General features: G+C 40.5%; 1 protein-coding gene across 6 annotated transcripts in view; it reads right to left on the minus strand.

The window, feature by feature from the left end:
• agap1 (ArfGAP with GTPase domain, ankyrin repeat and PH domain 1) overlaps positions 1–25,340 on the minus strand; it is a 176,522-nt gene that overhangs the window by 79,683 nt on the left and 71,499 nt on the right. For 4 of the 6 annotated variants that reach the window (XM_014333782.2, XM_014333781.2, XM_005923039.3 and 1 more), the window contains 6 exons: positions 17,881–17,939; positions 16,689–16,776; positions 10,924–10,938; positions 9,121–9,206; positions 8,817–8,958; positions 5,048–5,182 (listed from right to left, as the gene is read on the minus strand). In XM_014333782.2, coding sequence (XP_014189268.1) covers positions 5,048–5,182; positions 8,817–8,958; positions 9,121–9,206; positions 10,924–10,938; positions 16,689–16,776; positions 17,881–17,939 — 525 coding nt within the window. The remainder of the gene's footprint in view (positions 1–5,047; positions 5,183–8,816; positions 8,959–9,120; positions 9,207–10,923; positions 10,939–16,688; positions 16,777–17,880; positions 17,940–25,340) is intronic. The other 2 variants (XM_042221159.1, XM_005923040.3) reach the window with 1 other exon arrangement.

Genomic DNA, 25,340 nt, shown 5'->3' on the forward strand with positions numbered 1-25,340 from the left:
ACACACACACACACACACACACACACACACACACACACACACAAATCAAGTCAAATCAGTGCCAATCAGCATTTCTGCACTGCAAGCTTCTGCCTGTCGCCATGACGCCCCAGCTGACTACGAGGCCGAATATGAGCATTGGGTAATTAAAGCCCCGCCCCCATCTCGACCACTGGGCCAACCGGCCGCGATTGATGGCGTCTGAAAGCGCAGCGAAGGTCACTAAAGCGCAATCGATACGCTCAGAAACATCAGCTCCATCATAAAGTGTGACCTCACCCTCCATCGACATGTGTGCAAAATGTCATTTAAATCAGAGAACAAGAAGAAAGTTTGCAGAATCGATCAATAAATAAATGCATCGATCAGCCTCCAATAACAGCTATTACACTGCTGTTTTAAATCAATCAATCAATAACAGATATTTCACAAAAGTAAGAATACGGTGAAGAAAAGTGTATGTAGAGCACAAACATCTCCCACCAAAGTCCATTCAAAACCTTCAGCATTTAAGAAAATCTGCTACGTAGGGTTTTTTTTATTTAAGGTTTTTAATATAATATATAATGTAAAGTATTTTTCCTGTGTGATTGATTTTTAAATAATGTGTAAATAATTTTGAAGTATTATTTTTGTATAAATGAAACTTCCTGGTGATAAGATGACGTCTCAACTGGTTTAAGTTAACAACTACATTAAAACAAAGCAACAAATTAAAAAAAAAACTATACAAATTTAATGCGAGTAGGTTTCAGACATTATTTGTTCACCAACTTCCTGTTTGTGTGCAGGCTTTTATTTTGTAAACAGGTGAACCAACAGGTGATACTGGGAATCAGCTCGACGGCAGCACGATTGTAGCTCACACAATAAGATAAACATTTACATACACACCATAACGTATAGACAGGGTTGTGTCCAAAGACAAGCCAAAAGGTGCCCCTACCCCATATAAACCCATGATAACAACAAAGATAATAATAATGATAATAATAATAATGTTAGAAATAATAGTAATGATAAAGTCCCCATTGCTGTTTCACGCTCGTGTGTCTTCTTCTCTGTCTCTAAATGGTAAATTATACTTATGTTGTGCTTTTCTACTCCTACTACAAGCGTCATTCACACACACACAAACACACACACATTTATATGAGCGCCTTTTTCTTCCCATAAACACGTTTAACATAACATCCACACACTGACACACATCGGGGCTACTCAGGGTTCAGCATCTTGCTCAACAGCCAGGAATCAAACCACCAACCTTCTTAGCTGACAACCCCACTTGAGCCATCTGTCACACATCTGACCGACACACTGCAGTTAAAGTGGACTCAAATTTAAACCCACAAACACACACACACAGTAAAAATATAAATACCCACTAACACAAACACACGCACGTACTCAGAGCTGCAGGCTGCTGCATCGTTCTGCTGGGTGATTAGAAAACTGATTAATTTGGGATAATGACGAGAAGAATACAAGGAGACAGTGTCTCACACACGCACACACACACAGACACACACAGAGTGGAATAATTAAGAGGATAATAAGGCAGCGTTTAGTGTGGAAAGCTTCCTCCTGGGCCGACCACACACACACACACACACACACACACACACACACACACACACACACTGCAGCTCTTCTTCTCTTACAATTAAAAGTCTGCAGTGTTTCGCTCCTCTGAGGATTCGACTGTTTCCTGTGCTCGACACAGCGAGCCTCTGCTGCTGCTGCTGCACTGCCCCCTGCAGGACACACTCAGCAATGACTGCCCACAGATGATGGATGAAGACTTGTGTCTGTTCCTTCTCTGGACATGCTGTCTCATTACACACAGACACACACACACGCTGCACTTTACAGGGACTTCATCCGCCACAGAAAGTAGTCCCCATAGATGAACTGCACTGAGCGTTAAACTATTTCAACCTGATTTGAAGAAGAAGCCGATGATACTTTCTTATATCCTTTACAACATTTTTGTCTGTTTTGAGTTTATTTATTAAAAATAAATGCAAAAGCATGAAATTAAGAGATGTAAGAAATACTCTTAGTTCCCCTGAAATGAGGCAACGCTGCACAGAGGGGATCACCTGCCTCTTTTTCAGCTTAACTTCTGTTTCCTTACAGAAAAGTTTATATATGAGCCAAAGATCTGCGGGAGATATGAAACAAGCAGGTTAAGAGGTGATCATGTCACCTGATGTGATGACTACAAGCTAAAATTTACATATGAAATGCCCTTAAATCAGGGGTGGGCAACTCCAGGCCTCGAGGGCCGGCGTCCCTACAGGTTTTAGATGTATCCTTGAACCAACACAGCTGATTTAAATGGCTAAATGAGCTCCTGCAGTTCTCCAGAGGCCTGGTAACAAACTAATCATGTGATTCAGGTGTGTTGACCCAAGGTGAGATCTAAAACCTGCAGGACACTGGCCCTTGGGGCCTGGAATTGCCCACCCCTGCCTTAAATCATTAGCAGGACTTTTATTGTTAAAATCTGCATCCAGGATCAAAACAAAGCAATCAAACGCCTTATTTCGTCACGTTCATTCCACCTCAAACCATCGTCAGGTTAGCCCTGGATTCAGCCTCATATCACAGCATGGTTGGTCACCTGTGGGCGGGTCAACACTGAAGAGAACGTCTCTGAAATCCAGAATCAGGAGTTTGAAAATGAAGTGTTTAACATCTCGGCTCCATCTCAGTACATGAAGTTTTCTGCACTAACATGCAGTGTATCTACCTCACCTTGACATATTTTTATTTCTGTGACTGTGATTGCTAAATGTCTGCTTCAGGCTTTGGTTAAGCTGTGAATCATTAAACAATCGTAAAGCGGACGACAGATTTCCCTGCTCTTCGTCGTCATCAGTCAGAGAGCAAACCTGTAACCCTGTAAACCGAGCCTGAGCGGCAGAATCTGATCAGACCCACTCAAAGTGAAACTCAGGTGGACGTGAAAGAAGCCAGAGGCCGTCAGAGTCGCTGCTAATTAACCGCTGAGTCCGTATCATCCATTTCTCTCTCTAATTACAGCCGTTAACCCCGCGCCTGCCGACCGGTCGCCCGCCCGCCGCTTCATTAACGTCTCTGCTGCCTCTCTTCTTATTAATGTGCTCTCAGAGTGTGAAAAATGAGCCGCAGGGTTTACCATTTGCAATAAGAGAGAGAGAAAAAAAACTTTTCTCCTGAAACCTTTCTGCCGCTTTTTTGTTTGCTCCTGTTGATGATTCGGCTTCACAGATTTGTGTCTTTCTGTCCTAAAACTGTTGCATTCAGAGCGATCAAACATTTGAAAATGCTCCTGTTGAATGTCTGAAAGAGGTTCAGCACTGCAGTCACACAGCACAAAGCAGGATGGGTAAAAGAGTAGCAGCTAAAGGCCTTCATCACTCATTGGTGATGTCAGAAAGCCAAACGAACGATCATCTGGGTGATTCAGTCCAATCAACCAAAGACTTCTCAGTCTTAGGCAGGCCTAAGATTTCTGTTTGGTAAAGGTCCACTCTACTGCTGCTGCTGCTGGGACGTAACACAAGCAGTGGTGAAACATAACTGGGTACGCATACTCATGTTGTAGGGCCAAGTTCACAGTTTGGTAAATCTTTGTTGGTGCAGCAGAAATAAATTATGACGTCTTTAGACACTTTCACACATGAACTGGTGGTTTCCAGAAATCCTGTCTCGATGCATCCTCACACTGGAAATAGAAATGAACGTGTTACATGTGGAGAGCGTGCAGGAGGCAGGACAAAAAGCTGAAACCACAGGTGCAGGTGGTTTTTCAAAAACAGCCCTCTTGGCTCCTGCCTGGAACGTCCATTATCAAATGATTTAAGACAACTTCACAAACCCAGAACTGAAACTCAGTAATGAGATGATCATAAGTCTGGACCTCCATAGCGAGGAAGTCTCGTGCCAGGTGGCTTGAGGTGAATGAACCCAGACGTGAAGCACGGCAGAGGTGACCTCTGCCGTGCTTCACGTCTGGGTTCATAAGGCTTCAGTCCAAGGAAGTCCTAAACCATATCAAACATCCAGCAAAAAACAACTCGGGAAGAATTCATGGACACAAAAATTAAATGTGGATGAAGGAGCATCACAAATTTGGGCTTTCAGATCCAATGAATCACCAAGAAATTGCCTCAGACAAAATCACAAACACAAAGAAAATCACGGTCAGGACTCGCATCACAGTTTGGGCCCAGAAAGTCTAATACTCAACCAAACATGTAGCACCAAACGACTTAAGATGGTGGAGGTGGCATCGTAAGTTTGGGCCTTCAGACGCAATGAACCTATGAACCAATACGAGAAGAATGGCCGAGGCAACACTGTACACTGGGGGCTTCAAACCAAGGAAGACGCCAAACATCAGGGGATATACTTCACAAACCTAAAGCTCAGTTACATTGAGGTTTGAGGCTTCTAATTGGGACTTAACTAAAGATACGTCACTTTTTATGGCTTCTTCCCAGTAACTACACCACAGAATGACTTTAAACAGGGGAAATCCACCCTCAGAAATCACAGGTTGCTCTTGTTCAGTAAAGGTTGTTAAACTGTTTGTCAGTTACCTACCTAAACACACTGTGTCTTTGTGTCACTGTGACTTAGACACAGATCAGATCACATATTTATTCACTCATTTAATGCAGATGTGCATGCAGTGTCTGGGTCAGTCAGGACCTTGACGGCTCCGGACACTCTCCTGCTCCTCCTCTTTGTCCTTCCTCCCACTGTAATGTCTGATTCTTTTATTAATCCCGTTGGGGAATCGTCTCTTTTTGTAGCCCCCCACCTTCCTCCCCCCGCTATGATAAAACTTAATTGCTGTTCGGTTTGAGCTAAATAGCTGAGCGGGTCCATTTAAGTCTTAATTGATGTGTGATTAAGAGCGTTCGAATGGCTCCGGCCGGGACGTCGGAGGAGGAGGAGGGAGTGTGCCGGGGAGGAATGTCACCTTCCCAGAGGACTGGACTCTGGTTTCCCGGTCGTGTTGGACACTTTTCCCTGACAGATGGCTGCTTACCATCCTGGAAGACTCGCTCCACGTTGAGGCCGTAGGTGGCGCAGGTTTCATAGTAGGTGCATCGTTTGAGGTCGTTGGAGAGCTTCCTGGCCCGGGTATCGTCGATCACCCTCGGGTTGGACGAGCTGATGGCGTCTGAGAAGGAAATGACAAAGAAAGAGCTTGAGTCTAACTTTAAATCCACATTTTACAGTAAAAGAAAGAAACTCAAAGGCACCAATCTATTTTTATTCAGGCGTTTACCCTAATGTAGGTATATAAGGTGCCATAAATATAATAAAAGCCATAAGACTGACTCAGTCATGTATTTTATTAGAATTCTGGCCTGTAGAATCAGAAGGAACGCCTCCACATCAGCGCTGTGGCTCATGAAGGTGAAAAGAAACAAGAGCCCAGACTTTAACTAGGAAAACTTCAGCAGTACTCTGGCGCCATCTGCTGGTTATGAGAGTAATAAGCACGTTTGGTTTAAGCTACTTCCAAGTGCAACAAAATAGGTAGTAACAACAGCTCTAGAGAGGACTGGCTCATGCAAAAATCTGCCAAATAACATCTATTAGTAATATTTGTAATTATTTATACGAGAGTATTTCACTTTAAGGAATGAACGCCTCCATGAACAACACTAGAATTACTTTAAAATGACTCAGATGTCACTGGAGGTGACATGAAGAACCTGTCCTGTGTTTAAAGACGTTTCCTCCTGTTTTAATGTTTGAGGGACCACATGTGTCAAAGTAATTGCTCCTGTTATCACTGTACCTGCCTCTGTTTTATTTAACCTATCTGCTAAAGAATGTAGAACCAACTCTTAGATGTGCTGGCTGTTAAACTCAACATGGGTTCATGTTGGTTTTTTCAGGTGAACACCAGGAAAAAAGGATGACAGAGGCAGGCAGATGTTATACAGGTAACTTTAACTGCGGCTGGAAATGAATATCAGAATCTGGAAGCGGCGTCCTGAGATGATTTCAGTGATTACACAAACACTGGGTCTTTATTGTTGCTCGTTTGTGGAGAATATTTGTGCTCTCTGGTGTTTCTCTCCGCCTGCAGCTTACAGGGACAAACTCAGTGAGACTGTAAATACATTCATACATACAAGATTTCAGCTCAGTAACAGCACAGCAGGACTCTGCTTCAAGAGTCAAGAGTCGTCAACACAGCTAGGCTTTCATTGTTTTTTGGCTGACTCAACAAAACCTAAAACCCCAGCAGGAGATAACAGGTATCATGCTGGTGGTTTTCATCTTTCTTTGCTACCTGCTTCAGGCTCTCTTCCTCAGAAAATCATCCCTATGAGTGCCCCTACACCAATCAGACATGTTAAAACTAGAGATGGACCGATCCGATATTACGTATCGTATCGGTCTGATACTGACCTAAATTACTGGATCAGATATCGGAGAGAAATAAAAAATGTAATCCGATCCAAAGTATCACAAAATCACCTCACGAAACACGCTACTTGGCATAACCCAGCTCAGCGCATCGGAGCAGTATGTGTCACGTGATAGAGCGGCTGTTGTCTGCGAGACCTGTCGGTGGTCTGTTGGAGCATTTGGAGCCTCGCTACATGCTTCCTAACCGCGGCATTTCATCTCAGCGAAAACTATCCCAGAGAAGTAAAACAAGTGTGTAAGTTCATCCCTGAATGTTTGCATAGTATTTCCACGTTAAGTTAACAACTGATATATTGAGCCACAGATGGACTGGCCATCGCAGTTCCATATTGAAGTGAAAAGGAAGCGATTTGTCTCGTACTTCAGTTAGAATTAAAAAGTAGACACAAAGCTGGAGTTATTCTGTCTTTGCTGCGCAGTTGCATCTACTTCTCTCATTCACTCCCCCTCCCTCTCCTGTTATTACTTCAAACATGAAACTGATCAATGATCAGCTGACCGTCTTTCTTGTTTGTTTATCGCCCACTTTGCGCTAGAAAGAGGAGACCAGCGGATAAACAACAGCAGCACGTTTAAGCTTGATGAGCTGTTGTTAGAATGTATTTAATGTTACTTTCTAGTATCAGCTGAGGTTTGCTGGAGCCACAGCTGTAAAAGCTGCTGGTCATGATATGTGTTTGAATATGTGATGAGAGGGAAACATGAAGATGAAACCAGGAGATGTCCTTACTGGATCATCAGAGCTGAACAGGCGATGGAGAAACAGGTTTACCTTTTAGGTGACATGAATGAGTTGAAGGGAAGTTATGAACTGTTTCCGAGAGACAAATAACACCAGGATCCTTTTTTAGGTAGCTGACGGCTGGTAACTGTGCAGGGGCGGGTCTAGCAAAGTGTTGTCGGGGGCCAGGTAGGGCATTAACAAGGAGAGGGGGGCACAAAGAAATACTTTTCTTTGTTATGTCATTTAAAAACTTTGAATAAATAATTATCTGAATCTTACAACAAAAGTGGTCATCTGATTAAATGTATAGAAATCCATTATTGCATATAGTAACTAATAAGTCTAATATACACCCAAGTAAGCTATAGTACTTTTTCCTTTGGGAAGGTACCATCTGTGCAGTCTGTAATTCTGTTGAAGAAAGATGTTGAATCTATTTAATTATTGTAGAAAAATAATTGATTTCTGTGCATTTGTTTTACACTTGCATTAAATTAAAGGTGATTCCATCGATTAAGGGCGGACGGTGGTTCCCTAATATTTTTGCTGGGAGTTGGCAACCCTATTAGTTAGGTAGGTAAGTACTCTATAAAAAACCAGAATAGGGAGGATGGTGTAGGTTTAAATTTATTAGATTGATCAGTGTTGCTGAACTATAAAATGTTTTGGGTGCAGTGTATTTTTTGCATACAGGTATAACAGAATAGCTTCAGTCTCTTGTTTTTTAAAACTTGAGTATAAACTTATACAAAATGCAGCAAGATATTTATTTACAAAAACAGTTTTATTGATTACAAAATACGCTATATCGGATTCATATCGGTATCGGCAGATATCCAAATTTATGATATCGGAATCGGTATCGTGCCATCTCTAGTTAAAACACATTCTTCCAGCAGAGAACCTTTATCAAGTTTATTAAAATCATGCTGTAAATAAAAATGTGCTGCTTCCAGATGATTTTAAACCCAAACATAAAATCACCAGGTCAGGAGCAGCATCAGTTACCATGGTGAGCTTTGACTCAACTGTTTATCAATCAGATCATTACTTTATTGGATTAACTGATCCATTAAGAGTAAAACAAATGAAAATGCTGCCTTAAAATGTCCAAACAGAGGAATAACTTTCAGTTCAGACTGATAATAAAGACAAAACTGTAACGACAAAGAATTATTCATGTCCTTTGATGCGCGGATCGGCCAGCGTTCAGCCTAAACACTCTACAAATCTACTGATGTTTTCCTGCTGTGTCTTCTCAGTTTTATGGTTCTTATATCTGGATCTATGTAGAATAACGGCAGTTTGCAGGGCAGACATTTTTTCTAATACTTTTATGAGTGCATAAAATACAAATAAAGAAAAGGAAGAATAAACTTAAAATTAACAGCAGCCACAAAATGCTAATCAGAGGCAATGAAGTCAAGTTTACAGCTGCAATTAGGATTGTGCACCACTAGGTGGTAGCAAAGCTCTAGGAAAGCAGACTGTCCAGAGAGAAAGAGAGAGCTTCCTGCTAGGGACTAAAAATAAACCCCATCAAGTAGAGTTTTAAACAATACAAAGATTTGGTGTTTATACAGAGGCTTGTGTGTGTGTGTGTGTGTGTGTGTGTGTGTGTGTGTGTGTGTGTGTGTAGTACCTTGTGTGCCGACAAGCACCAGCGGCAGGTCAGCGGTGTTCCTGTAGTTGGCGAGGCGGCTGAAGTAGTGATAAACAGTCTGAAAGCTGATCTCGTCCTCCAGACTGAAGACAAAGATGACTGCGTCCACCCATAACGCAAACTGCACACACACACGCATACACACACAAACAAGGTTGTAAATCCAAACTTTATTTAAAGCATAAAATCATTATTTCTCACAAATATCAGCCTAACAAAAATGCCGGGCTCTCTGGGCTCACAGTGTTCTCACAGTCCAGTCTGAAGGAGGTGCAGTACCCACCTGTGCCTCCGGGGGGCCTCCTTCATCTCTGATGAGCAGCAGGTGACTCTGACCGTCCACTACAATCTCCTTCTTAAAGCGCCCGCCTGCAGAAAAGACACACAGGTTACTAACAGCGATGCCAGCGGTGGGAGGAGGTCTGATCTACAGGGAGGTGGAGCCGATCATCGATCGATCGGGCTGATCGAGTGTGAAATGATAAACGCTACACAGGAGGGAGGTGATTGGACAGGAAAGTAAACTAATACATATGGGGGGGATGACGGAGATAACCAGCAGCTGAGAGCGAAAAACACTAAGGGTTAAAAAAAAAACAACCTCAAAACGGGGTAAGCCATCTTTTATGTACAGTCTGTGGCTGTGACCACATTTAAGCAATACGGAAGCCTCTCAGTGCCTTACACTGCTCTAAAAACCAGCTTCAAACAGGGTCAGAAATCCAGGGGGGGCAGAAGGAGGAGCTTCCTGCTCCCACCTGATGTTCTGCTGTAACAGGTGCCTGCAGATGACTGAGGACCTGGAACATCTCATCAGGAGCACTGATGATCCGACAGCTTCTGCCTCTTTCTATCCTGAACTCGTGCATTTTGTTGTGCTCTGACCGTTCATCTCCGAGCTTGCTGTTGCTTTAAGAAACTCCACTCTGACACAAATATAAACAGCAGTGTGGCAAGTCACTGTGGGAACGAGCGTCTCTTCCTCAGCATTTACAGAAAGTCACCGGTGTTATTTCGGGCTCTCTCTCTCTCTCTCTCTCTCAGCTGGATCAGCTGATCTTGGGATGGCGTGGCCGAGCTAGCGCAGCTGCAGTAATGACACACTAGCGGCGAGCACAGGAAGTGGACATGTTTCCATCACTTGCCCTTTCTTTACCCTGACGTTAAATATTTGCGTCAAGAGGAGCTGATTTTTGTGAGAGGGGCTGCCTTTCACAATAAAAGCCCTCAAAGCTTCTGAGGAGTGCATCAACACAACTTATGACAGTGGACGTCGATCTTTTATTTACAGTGTGTGTGTCTGTGGTCATTCTGCGATGAGTCCAGCTTGATAAACTGATTAATACCTTTAACATGTAACTAATGTCTTCACTGATCAATACAGCCATCTAGTCATCTTACTTCTGCACCATTATAGGAACAAACGTACGAAACAGGATCATAAACACAGCTGACTGATCCCCACATGCAATTAAAGAAAAGTCTCCAGTGTTACGATTTTCTCTTTAATCGGTTAATAGAATCACTTATTGATTCTTTAAAGACAAATAAAAAGTCATAAGTTCATCCTTTGGAGTTTAAACAGGCAGAAAAAGGAAAGTGAACACGGATTTATTACTAAACATGAAAAATGGTTCACTAGTGATCTGAAATTAATCTAAGATCGTTCACCTTTTTTGATCAAGATGGAAGAAAATCAGTGAAGCAGGTGAACATGATGAGGATGGAGACGAGAAAAAATATGATTAGATAATGAGGGGGCGGAGCTACACATTCAGTCGCAGCAGCAGATCGAGTTCAGCTTCAGGTTCAGCAGCTGGAAGCATTAAATAATCCAGATGTTTCAAATCTGACTTGATGAAATTATTTGTACAAACATGTAAAAAAACAAAAAACAAAAATGAAAGATGAAGCAGTTAAATCCCTGGAGACGTGCAGCGTGATGTTTGGCGGTTGTTTGATGACGCGGAGATGAGACGCGGTGCTGAAACCGAGCTGATCTCAACGTGCTGCTGTCTGAACCAATGAGGCGATGGATCGAAGGATAGAGGGATGGACAGGTGAAGGAGAGAGGAAGGATAGTTACCTGCATCCACGTCAGCTATTGTACAAGATCAGCCCCGAAGGAAGAAAGAGAGGAAACAAAAAGCAAAACAACAGCCACAGTTAATGCATGCACAGTCCAATCAGGAGACAGCGAGGAAGGTGTTTGAGAGAGGTTCAAAGAGAGGACACGAGAGAGAAGAAGAAGTAGAAAGAGCAGTAAAGAACAGTACACAGTTTCATTTGCAGTCAGCTGGAGGTCAAAACAGTGAATAAACAAACACGTAAACACGAGAAAAGCTCTGAGAGGAAGAGGAGGACAGAGGTGAGAGGAAGGATGGACCGCTTTCCTTCATGAGTTTGGGTTCATTTATGTCACTGTCACCACCTCGTTACTGCAGATTTATACAAAGACGCTGAGTCATTAGACATTGCTGAGGTCACATTAATCACTTTCAGCAAACTTGGAGCTGAACGAAGACGTTTGGATTTCTTTGCCATTCTGTAACATGCTGAACGTGTTTTCTCTGTATGAGTAATGATGTGGAAGAGCCAGCGGAGTACAAAGCTTTAACATGCTGCCCCGCCCCAGCATTACACTAAAGATACCTAATGGCAGCAGGAAATCAACCTTAGACTGTTTTCATTATCAACTATGTTTTGGGACCATTTCAGAGTTTTTTCTTTATGTTTTTTCCTAAATGTTTTGCATTTGGACTGTTTCAGATTTACAGTTTACTTAGTTTTCAGTTGTTTGAACTCGACTGTATTTAGAAAGTTTGACTTTCTGAGTTGTGGTTTTGGTGAGTAGATTTTTATTTATTTATGTTTAAAAAAAAAAAGAAGCTTTTTCTGGCTTGACTTTAAGCTGCTTTTAGACTCATTTAAAAACCGACTTCATTCTACATTTTGATTATGGACTATTCAGGGACATGGTTTGGAAGATTTTGGACTTTAGTCCTCTGATTTGGGTCTGTGTTTGAACGGTTTTAGACTTACTGGGGACTTAGTTTTGTGCTGTTTGAGTTATTTGGAACTTGATTTAAGACTTTGATTTTGGACTGTTGGTTGAAATTATTATTAAAATTAGTTTGAGGCCCTTTAAAACTTGCACTTGGATTTGAAATTTTCTGGGAGGTGGCTTTGCAGCATTTGAACTTGATTTGTGACTTACAATCATCTGGTTTTGAATTGTTTTAGACTAACTGGAGATTTAGATTTGGGCTGTTTCAGTTACTACGGGACTTTATTCAAGACATTGATTTTGGACTCTTTAAGAACTTGATTAGAATCATTTTGGACTGTTTTAAATTGACTTTGACTTTGTTTTCTTGTAAATTTTGGACATTTTTCAGTTTGGGACTCTGATTTAGTGATCTGGTTTTTGGACTTACTTTTGTGGTGTTTAACCTTGGGACTTGATTCAAGACTGATTTTTAACTCTTTAGGGGTTTGGATGATTCTGAACTGGGTTTTGGTTTGACTTCAACTTAATTCGGGACTTAGTAAGTTTTGGATTCAATTTTGGAATATGTTTAGGACTTCTTGTAAATTTTTTAGGTTCAGATTTGGAAATTTTGGGAGGTGATTTAATCTTTGCCTTGTGTGGTGGCCACCATACTCACCTGTCACTGCTTAGATTCCAGCCGGAGACACTAATCCCATTTGAGATTGCGTCAGGACATTTGCTCAGCATAACAATCTGCCAAATTAAACATGCAGAGCGACCCACTGTGGTGACCCCTTGTGGCAAGAGAAAAGTTTTTATGGGCAGGATTAAATCTGAGGTTTTTAAATACACGTGTGTCTTCTATGACTTCTTGATGCTGAGACTCTGTTCACTTCTTGTAGCCGCAGATTGTTTTTCGTGACTGGATGTTCAGAGCTGTACTCCTGCTCCTTCTGGTACGATCACTGAAGAATAAATAATAATGAACTAAACTTTTGGGGTGTCACCTTCTTTTCTGACAAATCGCAGACTGAACCAAAGCTTGCCTCTCCACATGTCTGTGTAAACCTGACAAAAATAATAATAGAGTAATAAAATAAAACTTAATGACTGTTCTGGAAAGACTGGACTGGAGACTTTGTTGATGCCTCCCAGTGTTTCTTTTTCCGTTAAAGCCACGAGAACAATAGAATCTGTGAATGATGTTTGGCTGCTTGTGAGAGCGGCAGCTCCTCAAACCACAGTCAGCAGCATTAGTTTGGTGGCTGTGGGTGATTTCCCAACCATAGCTCCCCTCTCTCTCCCTGTTGTAATGGATCCCATGTGCTGCTGTACAAACAGTCTCAGTCGGACTTTTTCTCAAACTATCAGTGCTGCTTCTGCAGGATTTCACTCTCTGCAAAGTGTCAGAGTCTTTAGAAATAGAAATAAATCTGGGCATTTCTGACAGTCCTTAAACGCACCACAGAGGTAAATCTGGGCAACCTGCATGTTTTTGAGTCAGCGATGAAGCTTTTTTTCCCTCTGCAGCAGCGAGGCTCCAGCCTGCAGCCTCAGAATAGTTCTGGTCGGTGGCTTCATGGCGCTGCGGTCGCCTCGCCGCTCGCAAGCCACCAACTCCGCTCCCAATCAATCGCCATGGGAATCCAGGCAGCCGGCGTATTTTTAGATCCGAGGAATTTCAAAACAGCTTTCCCCCTTGGGCTGCTTTTATTTCTCTGTGGTTATGCAACGATTTCAGAAAAGCTTTTTATCTCCTTTTTTTAAATTTAATTGGACTTGAATCGCCGCTTCCTCGACGGGCAGTGGTGCTAAGTAATTCGATAAGAGATAAGGGGGAGCCGTTGTTTGAATGTGGTATGTGGACCTGCTCGAAAAGCCGTGTCGTGTTGCTTTTGGCAGCGCTACAGTGTAATTAAGGCAGGAGGCCGCCAGGCATTTAGCAGTACGACACTGAGGAGAACGTCACCACCGTGGAAGACTTTCTCATGTTTTAGCGTGAAGTTATCTGCTCTGGGATTCCCCATCGCCACCAACTCTCTCCCAGCTGTCTTTGCTCTGCTTGTAGTTTTTTTCTTTTTTGTGCTTTAATGTAGTCCCTGGGGTCCCCTCTTATCAGGTGACCTTTGATCGACCTCTCTGCAGGCGTATTAAATTAAAAAAAATAAACCTCCTCCTCTTCCTGCCTCCCACACTTCGAAGTCTCTCCGCAGAGGGACCAGCAGCTAAAATTGGTCTGCGGGCTGATTTCGGGGTGGGTCCCCACATAACAACATAACAAAAGCAGCAAAGGTTTCTTCCCAAATAAACCATGTTTGATGGTTTTCAAGACTTTAAATACACAAAGAGGTCGGCAGGGGGTAATTAGCTGCAGCTCCACAGCGGACCCTCAAAAGTAGCCAAAGTACTTCTTTGACTCTGTTCCGTCTGAAGACTTCTGGCTGCAGCTATGTGCGTTGCTCAGCAGCTCACAGCATTTTTAATTAGACTGAAAAATTCAAAACGTTCTGCAGAGGTTTTAAAGTAACGAAGTTTCATCTGGTCAGCCAACTTAAAGCTTTTAATGTGAAAGGACAGCGAAAAGAAGGGTACTGAGCACTAACGCAACTAAAACCAAAACAAGGAAATAGTGAAGAAAATAAAACTTTCTTTAAAAATATGTTAACGTTACTGAGCATAGACACGAGTTTTGAAAATATTTATTGAAATATATTAGACTGATTTTTGACTGCTTTTAGACTTTGTTTTGGGGTGTTCGGGACTTATTTTGGGTTCATTAAATTGGACCATGTAAGAACTGATTTCAGACGGAGTTTGGTCATCATTTTAGACGTTTTTAGAGTACGGTAATTTGATATTGATATTTGATATACAAATTGATGTCAATGAATTTGGGCCTGATTGTAGACTTGTGTTTGGATTGTGGTTCTGACCTGATTTTTGGCATTTTTTGTTAATTTTGGAAAATGGTTTTGGACTAAAATGTACAGTGAAAAGATTAAGAACAAAAAACCCAAAAAACATTTACAACAATAAAACGTTCAGGCAATCATGGTAAGTAAAAGCAACAAAGAAGAAATGAAATAATAAAATATCTTGTTTTAAATTCTTTTGTGTTTGTTTGGGGACTTTATGGACCTGGTCTGGGTTATTTAGAGTTTATTTTGGACTTTTAATTTATATATTTACTAGTTTTAGACTGTTTTCAGACTTGATTTGAAGCTGTTATAAACTTTTGATTTTGATTTAACTATTGGATTTTCATCCTTTGCATATTCTTCTTTTAGCTCTTTTAAAAACTTTTTTAAAACTTGGTGTCAGACTTCATAAATATATATTTTTAGTTATGCACGAAGGACCAAAACTGCCAAAATTAAAAAAGAAATAAAAAACACTGATGATAAAAATAAATAACTTGCAAAATAAATATAAAGATGAGTAAACATAAAAGCAGCTGCAAGATGAATTTAAAAGTTCTAAACGTAATGACGTACTTATGTATAAATAAAGACAGATAAATAAATAAAAATGGAAAACAGAAAAAAATAATACATAAGAAAAAAAACATTTATGTCTCATGTGAAAGACTGCAATCATTTTTAATATTTTTATAGGTGCATTTAATGGCATAATTTGTGTTATTGGCTTGCTTATTTTGGCAAGTTTGGTCCTCCATACAATGCCATTGATTTCTTTATACAGGCAGAGGTATCGCCCCTGTTAGTTATCAGAAAGATGCAGTTTTTTTGTTTTTTTTCCTGAGGGAATAAAGAAGCGTTTTTGCTTCAACTAAACAACTTGAGCTTAAAGCTCCTCACCAGTGGATTGAACTGTGAGTTCGGTGCACCACCTCTCTGGACAGTAGAAGGATGAATGAATGAAAAGTAAAAGCGCTGCAGTGTCTGTCGGTGTGATTGATAAAGGAAAGTGAGCAGAAAGTGCCTTGGCTGTGCGTGCAGGATCCCTGAGAGGAAACAGCTCATGTGCTGAAATATTAAAGCGGGTTTAGTAAAGTGGGTCTGTGCCTGAGGACCCTGCCGTCCTGTACAGTAACAGTGTGTGTGTGGGCAGCTTTAATATTACATGAGGAATATGGCCGTCCCTGCAGGGCGTGTGAGTTGAGACACCGGAGGAAAGTAGGGCTTCATCTTTTCTCTGAGACAAAAAGTCATCTTTAAAGTTTCATAAGTGATTCTGGGTCAGCCAGCAGAGAAGTTTAACCTTTTGGGTGTTCACTGTTTCTCAGATATTAAGCAACTGAGCGCGATGTTATGCTTAAATCACTTCTTCTTCACTTTTTAAATCCACACTCACGCCCCAAAGAGGTCAAACTTGTTGGTTTTTCAGTAAGCAGAACAAATATCTAATAAAAGTTTGACTTTTTAATGTCACTTTCTGCTGTTTTCATCTCACTCAGTATTCATTTTCAGTCACTCATTGCTTATATTGATATATTTTCCCTCTAACAGGCTGACAGATCGGCATTAAACCAGCAGATCTGATCATTTAAAGCCTCCTGCGGTGATTCAGCTCCATCTCAAACTCTACAAATGTTTATTTGAACCCAAAAAAACCCACTTCAGCTTTCTCTCAAAAGTGGAGTGAAATCTCTTTTTAATGCGACTTGGAAAGCTTCTGAGCCTGACTGAGGAGCTTTTTTCGCTCTGCTGGTTAGGCCTGTGCTGTAAGGAGGTCGTTAAATGACGTTTAATCCGCTCATTATTTTCTCCTCTGTGTTTTAGACTGATTCAGTCTGAGAAGGCGGACGACTGCTCTGCCATTTTATTAGAAGAAGAAGAAGAAGAAGAAGAAATAGCTGGTCCAGCCAAACAAAGACAGACATGCTATGATGTTCTTACCCTCTGGTGACTCCTCCTGGACATACGTTCCCGTCAGGTATCTGTGGACCAGCGCTGACTTACCACTGGCCAGATTACCCACAATGCCCTGAGGGGGAGACAGAAGGGAAGTTAGCATCTCCTAAAACATTCAGCAGACTGTAATCACTCCATCAACAGGAACTCATACTGGTTTTAAAAGTTTTCTAGTGTTGCTGGTGAAGATGATATAATTCAAGCACATGGAGCTGTTACTGCTTCTGTGAGTGGACAAACAAATGCTTCAGCAGAAATGAAATATGAATCATAGTTACTCGCAATTTTTTATTTGTTAGGCCCATAATAATCTCAACTTAAATTTTAGTTAAATGAAAATATTGATATTTTACTCTTAAAATATTTATACATTATGTGAATATTTAACTTTTATCTTTAAATTTTAATATTGTGCTATAAAAGCTTTTTTTTTTATTTTAGTCCCCAAGTTATATCATAATTTTGACATTTTAGACATAAAATGTAATATTTTACTTTTATCTCTGAGCTTAATATTTTGGTCTTATAGTTTTTATACTTAACGTAAATATTTGACTTTATTTTAACATTTTGCTTTTAAAGTTTGCTTCTCATGTTTGTGATGTATTGTTTTAATTTTGATGTTATAATCTCACAACTTTGACATTTTACTTTCATAATTTTGACATGACCTCATAGTTAATCTCATCTAATCATTTTAACTTTTGAATTACATTTTCAACATGTTTTTAAACTTTTATCTCAAAACATTTAACTTATGAAATTTTAATCTCACAATTTTAACATCCATCATTTATTTTATTTTATTTTATTTAATCTTCAAAGTTAAAATGATCAAAATTGTACATCTGTTTGGTTATCTTCGTGTATTCACTTCTTGTAGTGTCCTAAAGCCTGCAGGTCAGGAATCGTGAGACAGAAGTCCAGGTCGGGATTTTAGAAGTAACTAAATCTTCAAAATAAAATACTTAGAGCACCTTTACATTGAGTTGCTCCCCTGAACAGCAGCCAATCTCGACATTTAAAAAATAAATCTCTTTAATGTTTCTGTTTGTTGTTTGTTTGTTGGGATTTTTGTTAAGTTTTGGCAGGAAATGATCTCCATAGTGGTATGCCATCCCGCTGAAGCTTGACTCTTGGACAGGTGACCCCCTCCCCTTTAACGCTCTGAACTCACCACTTTAAGCTCGGGCACCGTCCGACTCAGCGTCCACTCCTGACTGTTTACAAACGCATCTGGAAGACACAAAGAAAGAAAAAACACACATTATTAAACTGTGAGGAACATGTGATGCCTTCAGGGAAAAAATGGAATTAAAAATGCCTGATGGAGTAACGAGGCAGCCAATCAGCTCCTCCTCAGTGGTGTCAAGGGTGACAAAGAGGAAGATGAGGCTTGTCAAGGGTGACAAAGAGGAAGATGAGGCTTGTCAAGGGTGACAAAGAGGAAGATGAGGCTTGTTAAAGCTGACAGACGACCAACACCAGGCCAAAAGTCACAGCAGACTGAACACGATAATAGGACACGATCAGAAATACCGTCATGGTACAGAAGAACCATAAAGAACCACAGCTGAGAAAATACAAAGGTTAAAAGCAACCAAAAAATAACACCATATAAAAACTTATAAGTCCATTAAGAGGGAGATCAACTTACATTAATCTATATGTTCTTTAAGCACTTTAATCTTAGAATCAATCAATCAAATGTTAGAATCAGGAAATAAAGACAAAATCAATAGATGAGAAAATATTTGTATTCTAAATTCTTCTAAAGGTTCCCCACAAATTAACTCCTGCAACCATCTGAGGTGCCGAGTGTCAGAGGTCATGGGAAATGAGGAGGGCGGAGGCCAAATGATGTCAAACCACACACACACACACTTGCACTGTGTGTGTGTGTGTGTGTGTGTGTGTGTGTGTGTGTGTGTGTGTGTGTGTGTGTGTGTGTGTGTGTGTTATTGGAGTGCGATAATGTTGGTATTATCAGGGAGGTCGTTTCCACTCACACTGCAGAGACGGCTCTCTAACAAAAACACTCTGTGGTTTTAAAAACACACACACACACACACACACACACTTCAAACAGGACAAAACACCAGCGGTGAGAAAACACAGACCCGTGGACCAAATCTGGGCCCTCCCACTGAAAGAATGTGGCCTCTTACAGAGAGGCCACATTGTTTGTTTTCTACAGTCAGCAAAAAACCGTACAGTAAAGGTACTCTAACACACCTTTAAAGTATTCAATATGGAGCTGTAGTTCTTTAAGTTCTGTTATCAAGTAAATAGAAAATGTTTCAAAGCCTCAAACAAACTTTACTGGATAAGATACAACAAATAAAATCAAAATATTTAAAGTCACATTTCAACTCATATTGAAATCACAAAATTGGGACATTTTAATTTCATCTATATTGAAACTAAGTCATAATTGGCATTTCAATCTAAAAATATTTCTATTTATACAACTTAATTTCAATACTTTGACATTAACATGTCTGTGGTCACATATGGGGAATCTCTTCAGTCTGCATAGAGATGTGCGACCTTTAACCTCTGAGTTTATCATTAAAGAAGCTGTATTTCAGAAACTGCTGATGAACGCCTTTCATAAAAAAGAAAACGTGAGGCATCCAGATGTTTTCTGTAGCCGTCATCCCACCACAGGCTCCTTTAAAACTGCTGGACTCTGAGACACCTCGGGCTTGGCGTTAAGTAGGCCAGTGGGCCAGAGCCACTTAGAGCCTCCAGCCCCTCTTTACTAATTCATCTGCAGCAATCTGTGTCAGCCTGCAGACCCTCAGACTACACAGTACTGACAGGAAGTGCTAAAAGCCCCATGAAACACTGGTTTTCTAACGCATTGATACCTGAGACTCACACTGACAGTTTTCGTGCAGAGTGTGCGATGCTCCCTATGGAGGAAAAAGACTGACAGAAAACTAATAAATATCTCAATAAATTTATTTTCTTTTGATTCAGCTGGTTTCTGATGTTTTAATGTAGTTTCTTTTTTACATTTTTGTCTCAATTCTGAATTTTAACCTCCTAGGACCTGGACCACATATGTGGACAGCACATTTTCGGTTGTCTAGACCAAAATACTTAATTTTTCTCTACAAGGGCCTGATGTCCACTAACGAGGACATTATACTGCCACTGTTCTAACGAAATTTAAAACTAACGTCCTCATATGTGGATCTCATTTTTCTCAGAAACAAAAATTAGGCAACAAGCAAAAATCTGGTAATTCTTTGTTTTTACATTCATCAGGTCCCAATCAGCCCAAATAGCAAAGAAAAATCAAAAATGCATGCCATGATAGAGTTAGGAGGTTAGAGTTAGGAGGTTAATCTCCTCATTTTAGTTTAAAAACCACTGACTTTCCACCACACAGCATCCTGACTGCTCCTCTTTCCTCCCTTTAATGAGCCCAAACTGCTGCTGCCAACATCTCATCTGTCTGGAAACCATCCAGAGAGGAGCGTCTCGATTGGTTGGCGGGCACACAGAGGGGGACATTGTTCACCCACTCAACAAACGGCGGCCTGTGTCGGGGCCGACCCCTCCCTCCCTGCCAGGCAGGATGTTGACCCAGCTGCTTCCTGTTTTCCATCACAGCCCTCCAGTTCCCCTCTGCTGGTTCCCAGTATGATGCACCAGCAAAGCGAGGAGATGGTTAGCGGCTGACGAAGCATCAGCTGGTGGTTGAACTGGGAGGTGAGGCCGGGTTTAAAGGAAGAAATACGACAGCTTCAGGCTGCACTGATCTACCTTTGGAGCTGATTTGGGACTTTTTTTAACGCCTGAGAAGACCACTGACTAACATCTGCACAGCGATGATGCTTTGTCATGTTTTGTGATGACCGCCCTTAGCTACGATCTGGTATTTTTAGTCTGCTTCCAGGCTGCCGAGGGGTCATCACAGAAACAGAAACACAAATGTCGACTGAAAGAATCTGCGCTGCAAGAAGAGGGAAAGTCCAGATGAGATGAAGCGAAAGCATCTGGGAGCGCGTGGGAGGAACACCTGAACTCAATCAATCCGTCAACGTGTCGTATTTACGAGGCTGAGAGGAAGAGGGAGACAGAGGGCCTGTGGGTGGATGATACGACTCCATCACGGCCCGACTACATGAAGGCGGAATCTCCAAAATTAGGTCATGAGTTAGAAACCCAACACACCTCCTTTCCTCCACTACAGCTTCACGCTCAATAAAAGCAAACATCCACTAAGTGATTTATTGTTTATCCACTTAAAGGCAGAGTGAAAGGTTTATACCACCACAGGACACTTTTTTTGTTCTTTTTCTGATGTAGCAAGTCAAAATTCTTGATTTCCAAGACTCTCAAACATTCTGAGATTAGAAAGTTAAAATGATCAGATGAAGGTAGAATCATGAGGTAAAGTAAAAAATCTGAGATTAAATTGTCAAAATTATGAGATGGGTTCATCACCTATTCTGATTACTGATTACAAAGTACTCCAGATTATGGAGTATGAAAGACCTCACTCATTTCAAGACCACACTTTAAAAAGGAAAGCCTTTTTAACATGTAATGGTAATGTAATGATGGTAATAGGCTTGTGCTTCAACATAATATTACCGTATTGTGTGTGTATAACCTCTTTTTAAGTTTTGTGGATAATATACATGGTTATGCTGAGGATATGTCGGACAATTTCCACTGGAAATGCCTTTTGGTTAAACTGTCATATCAGTTATATCGTTATTGCAAATTTTCAAATGCATATCGTGATAAATATTTTTGGTCATATCGCCCTGCTCTAGATAGTAATAATATGATGTAATAATGGTTAAGTTTTAAAAGCATGTGTTTTGACCTTGTAAAAACACTAAGATTGGATTATGTGGAAATGCAACACAGGCAGACTTTGCTTTATTTTAAAGTGTCATGGCTGTTTTTTGTTAATGGGATAAAATAGCACAAAGGAAGAGAAAGAAAGGGTGGACCAGATGACAAGGGGGAAATGATTAAATGCTAAATGTGCTGCATGTTTTAACCTAATCACATTTGAAGGATGATTAGAAAAACATGTTATTCTTCCACCTGAAACAAACGGAGGAGAAAAGAAGAGGACAACAGGTGAGATACGAAGGGGAAAAGACAGCAGATGGAGTGAAACAGATGGACGAAGACCATGGGAAAAGGAAATGGAGAGCTCCTCTGCTTCGTCATCACTCAGGGAGGAAAAACTTGGAAATGAGAGCGAGCGTCATGGGACTAAAACTCTCCTCCATCACTCCATCCCTCTGTGCAGAGAAAGAAAGGAAGGAGGCCTTCAAAGTGAGGCATCAGGACTCCTGGCTCTCTCCAGAATAATCTCCTTCATTAATTCTCTTTCATTTCACTCGTTTGTCTCTATTTTTATGCTCCGCTCTCCCTCAGAAAGATGGGGAACATGTATGAGACGACACATCTTTGTTTCTCTTTATAAAGAGGAATTGTTTAACTTCAACATTTACCTTCAGTTTCGACCTTCAACATGAAGAAGCCAAGGTCGTTTAGCTTTCTGGTGATACACTTTCAACACAAAACTCTCAAGAAGCCACGTCTCTTCAATAATTCAAACATCTGAACCCTATTTGAACAACCCTAAGTATCAGAGGTTTTTAGGAATAAAGCAAGAAAAATGATCTCTAAGAGGTGGCTGTACCTCAGGAACTCTAGAACTAAACCAGAACCAAAGATTTTAGATCCTGAATACAAAGAACTAAAGAGCTTTAAGCTATAATAAATAAGAGATACAGTCCCTTAAACATAAAATTTGCAGACTCCAACAGCTTTCACCTGAAAGAAACTAAACGAAACCATGAAACTGAATCCAAGATCTTTCCCTGGATTCAGATCGATGAAATGATTGGATTGAGTAACGGATTATTTCCTTCTTACTCTAGATTGTATTTAACATCAAACTAAACACGCTGCAGACTTTCGTTTATGTCCATCCTACCAGTTAGTTTTAAAGTAATCTCTGTGAGGCTGATGTTTGAATTCCTATGTAAAGGTCAAGGTGTTTGTAGTTCTAGTATTAAATTACATTTTGAGCATGATTGGGTTACATGCAGGCTAAAATGAGCTAGCCTAAAATCTTTAATCTAGGTTTTCGAATAATCTGGACTGGCAAACATTTTCCCTGTAAATTTACGAGGAAAGAAATATGAGAATAAAGCAATAAATTAACAAAAATGAACCTTCAGAAACTGTTTATTACAACTGTACGACTGCAAACTTTTATGAAGTAGAAATAAAATCAAACATTATTTGAATAAAGTGGTAAATCTATGAGGAAAAGCTCAAATATTTACAAGAATAAACTCCCATATTCAGTTGCAAAGAAAAAGTTCTCACCACTTTACAAGATTATAAACTTAAAGATTTTTCCCAATTCTTGATTTTCTAAAGAAAATTTCTGAAAATTAGGTGTACATTTACAAGAATAAACTCACAAATGTACAAAATAAAATTTGTGCTGGTACTGATCCTGAATGTGGCAGTGATTTAGGAGCTACCTTTTAATTCCAAAAAGCTTATGTAAGGACTAGTTTAAACTAAGTTATAAACAGTTGCTGAAACCAGGTCCCGAACCTTAACCTAATGAATAAAAAAATCTTAACGCTGACTTCACTCTAACTTTATGGACTTTAAAGGCATTTTAACCTGATCCAGAACTCTTTTAATCAATGAAAAATGCAAACCTGAAGGCAAAAAGCAAACAAACTGCTAAACTCAGCCTCGGTTCCTAAATATTCACTCAAACTGAGGGACATATTTTTGCTTTTCAAAGGCCACACCACGTCAGTGTGTTTAGATGAAGGCAGCTGGAAGACAGAAACATGGCGACAGAGACACAACAGCAGAAAACAAGATAACAAAGACAGGTCTCTAAGATCTGAAAACCTGCTCCAACAAGGTCTCCGAGTCGCAGCAGAGGTCAAACTGAGGGTTTCAGACATGCACAGCGAAAAATACGAAAAGGGAAATGTAGAGTTTTTAAAAAAGACAAAATGAGGCAAATAAAAGCAGCTGGGCTTTATTTAATATTTAGACGTTTCGTCTTGGATTTTAACACCAACAGAAGTGCTACGATTAGAGCTCAACTTTATCCACAGAGACAGAGATTTTGTGCTTAAATGAACTCTAACAGGACAAACTGAGATCAGCCTGTTGTCAAAACATTGCGATTCCAGACTGACATGGACGAGTTACCTGGAACACAACTGAAACTGAGCGCGCTCCAAATGTCTATAAAAAGGCAGAGATCTGCTCAGAAGGGACAACAAAGCGAGACAGTCGGGTATAAATGAGGTGCGCCTCGGATGGTAATCCATCTGGAATTGATGTTGGCTTCAGTCAACTAAACATTCAGAAGTTTGGACTCAATAAACCAGCAACACAAAAAGAGCCTGGGCCTCTACAAAGACTAAAACCAGCTCTCTGCTGGAGCACTGTACCGTTTTCCAGAAGCAGGTAATACTAATAAATATTACTTCATCATAAATCACAGCGCTGACAGTCTGTCTTTGTTTTGTTCCAGAAACTCTTTGAGGACCTTCTTTTAACCCTGATCTCTTCCTTTTATTAGTTTGTGGAGAACATCAGCCAAAGATTTGGGGATTGGAGCCAGAAATATGCAGGCCAATGAGCTTCAACCAGCAGATTAATTAGTAATTATTAGCTGCAGCTTAACTAAAGTGCTTAACTATATCTATAAAGTTTCAACGAATAGTGAAAACAATCATTTTTAAAACTTCTCATAAATCAAGCAGGCTGAAAACTACAAACAGAACCCCAGGTCAAGGTGCCAATACCTGCAGTTCCTCTGATGTCCATTTGAGGTTGACTCTAAAAGTGAGTCAATCCCCACAGACTCCAGTGTTAAAAATATCCAATTATAGAAAAGCAGAAATAAACATGTTGCTGTGTGACTAATTGTACTAAAAGACTGTTTAAGTAGCCTGTGCTCCACTTTTGAAGAGTGAAATTTCAGTATAGCAGAGTATTTATTTATGCTATTGTATAAGGAGGCTAAATAACAAAAATATGCAAGTGATTCAATCAATTTTACATAATTAAGACAAAATCATTTCCTTTCAGTAAATTTCTTTTGTTTTAGGGTCTAAAAGTTCTAAAACTTAACCTTAAATGCAAAACATCCAACGACTAAACCGAACCATGGATTTGGTGACTTCTGAGACTCCTAACTTTACACTCTGTGTTGTTTGCTTTCATCTCAAACTAAATCAGCTTACATGATTTAGAAAAACAAGACAGCTGCTGCAGCACAGCTGGAAGCAGGCCAGAGGGATGGAGGGATAGAGGATGGATGGACAGACGGAGACATGAGAAGAGAGTGTAAATGAAGAGACAGATGATGTAACAACAGGAAAAATGCAGTGACTGATGAAGAGGAGGGCACAGAGGTTAGGGAGGGGGAGGCCGCTTCAAACAGATGAAGAATGCAAGAAGATGAGGGAGCATCGAGGAGGACGGATAAAAGAGCAAAGAGGCAATAAACAGCAGCTGGCAACCGGCCAACACACTTCTCTCTAACACACACACACACACACACACACACACACACACACACACACACACACACACACACAC

Source organism: Haplochromis burtoni, unplaced genomic scaffold (assembly GCF_018398535.1).
Source record: "Haplochromis burtoni strain Fernald_Lab_line unplaced genomic scaffold, NCSU_Asbu1 Contig_61, whole genome shotgun sequence".
Taxonomy (NCBI): Eukaryota; Metazoa; Chordata; class Actinopteri; order Cichliformes; family Cichlidae; genus Haplochromis; species Haplochromis burtoni.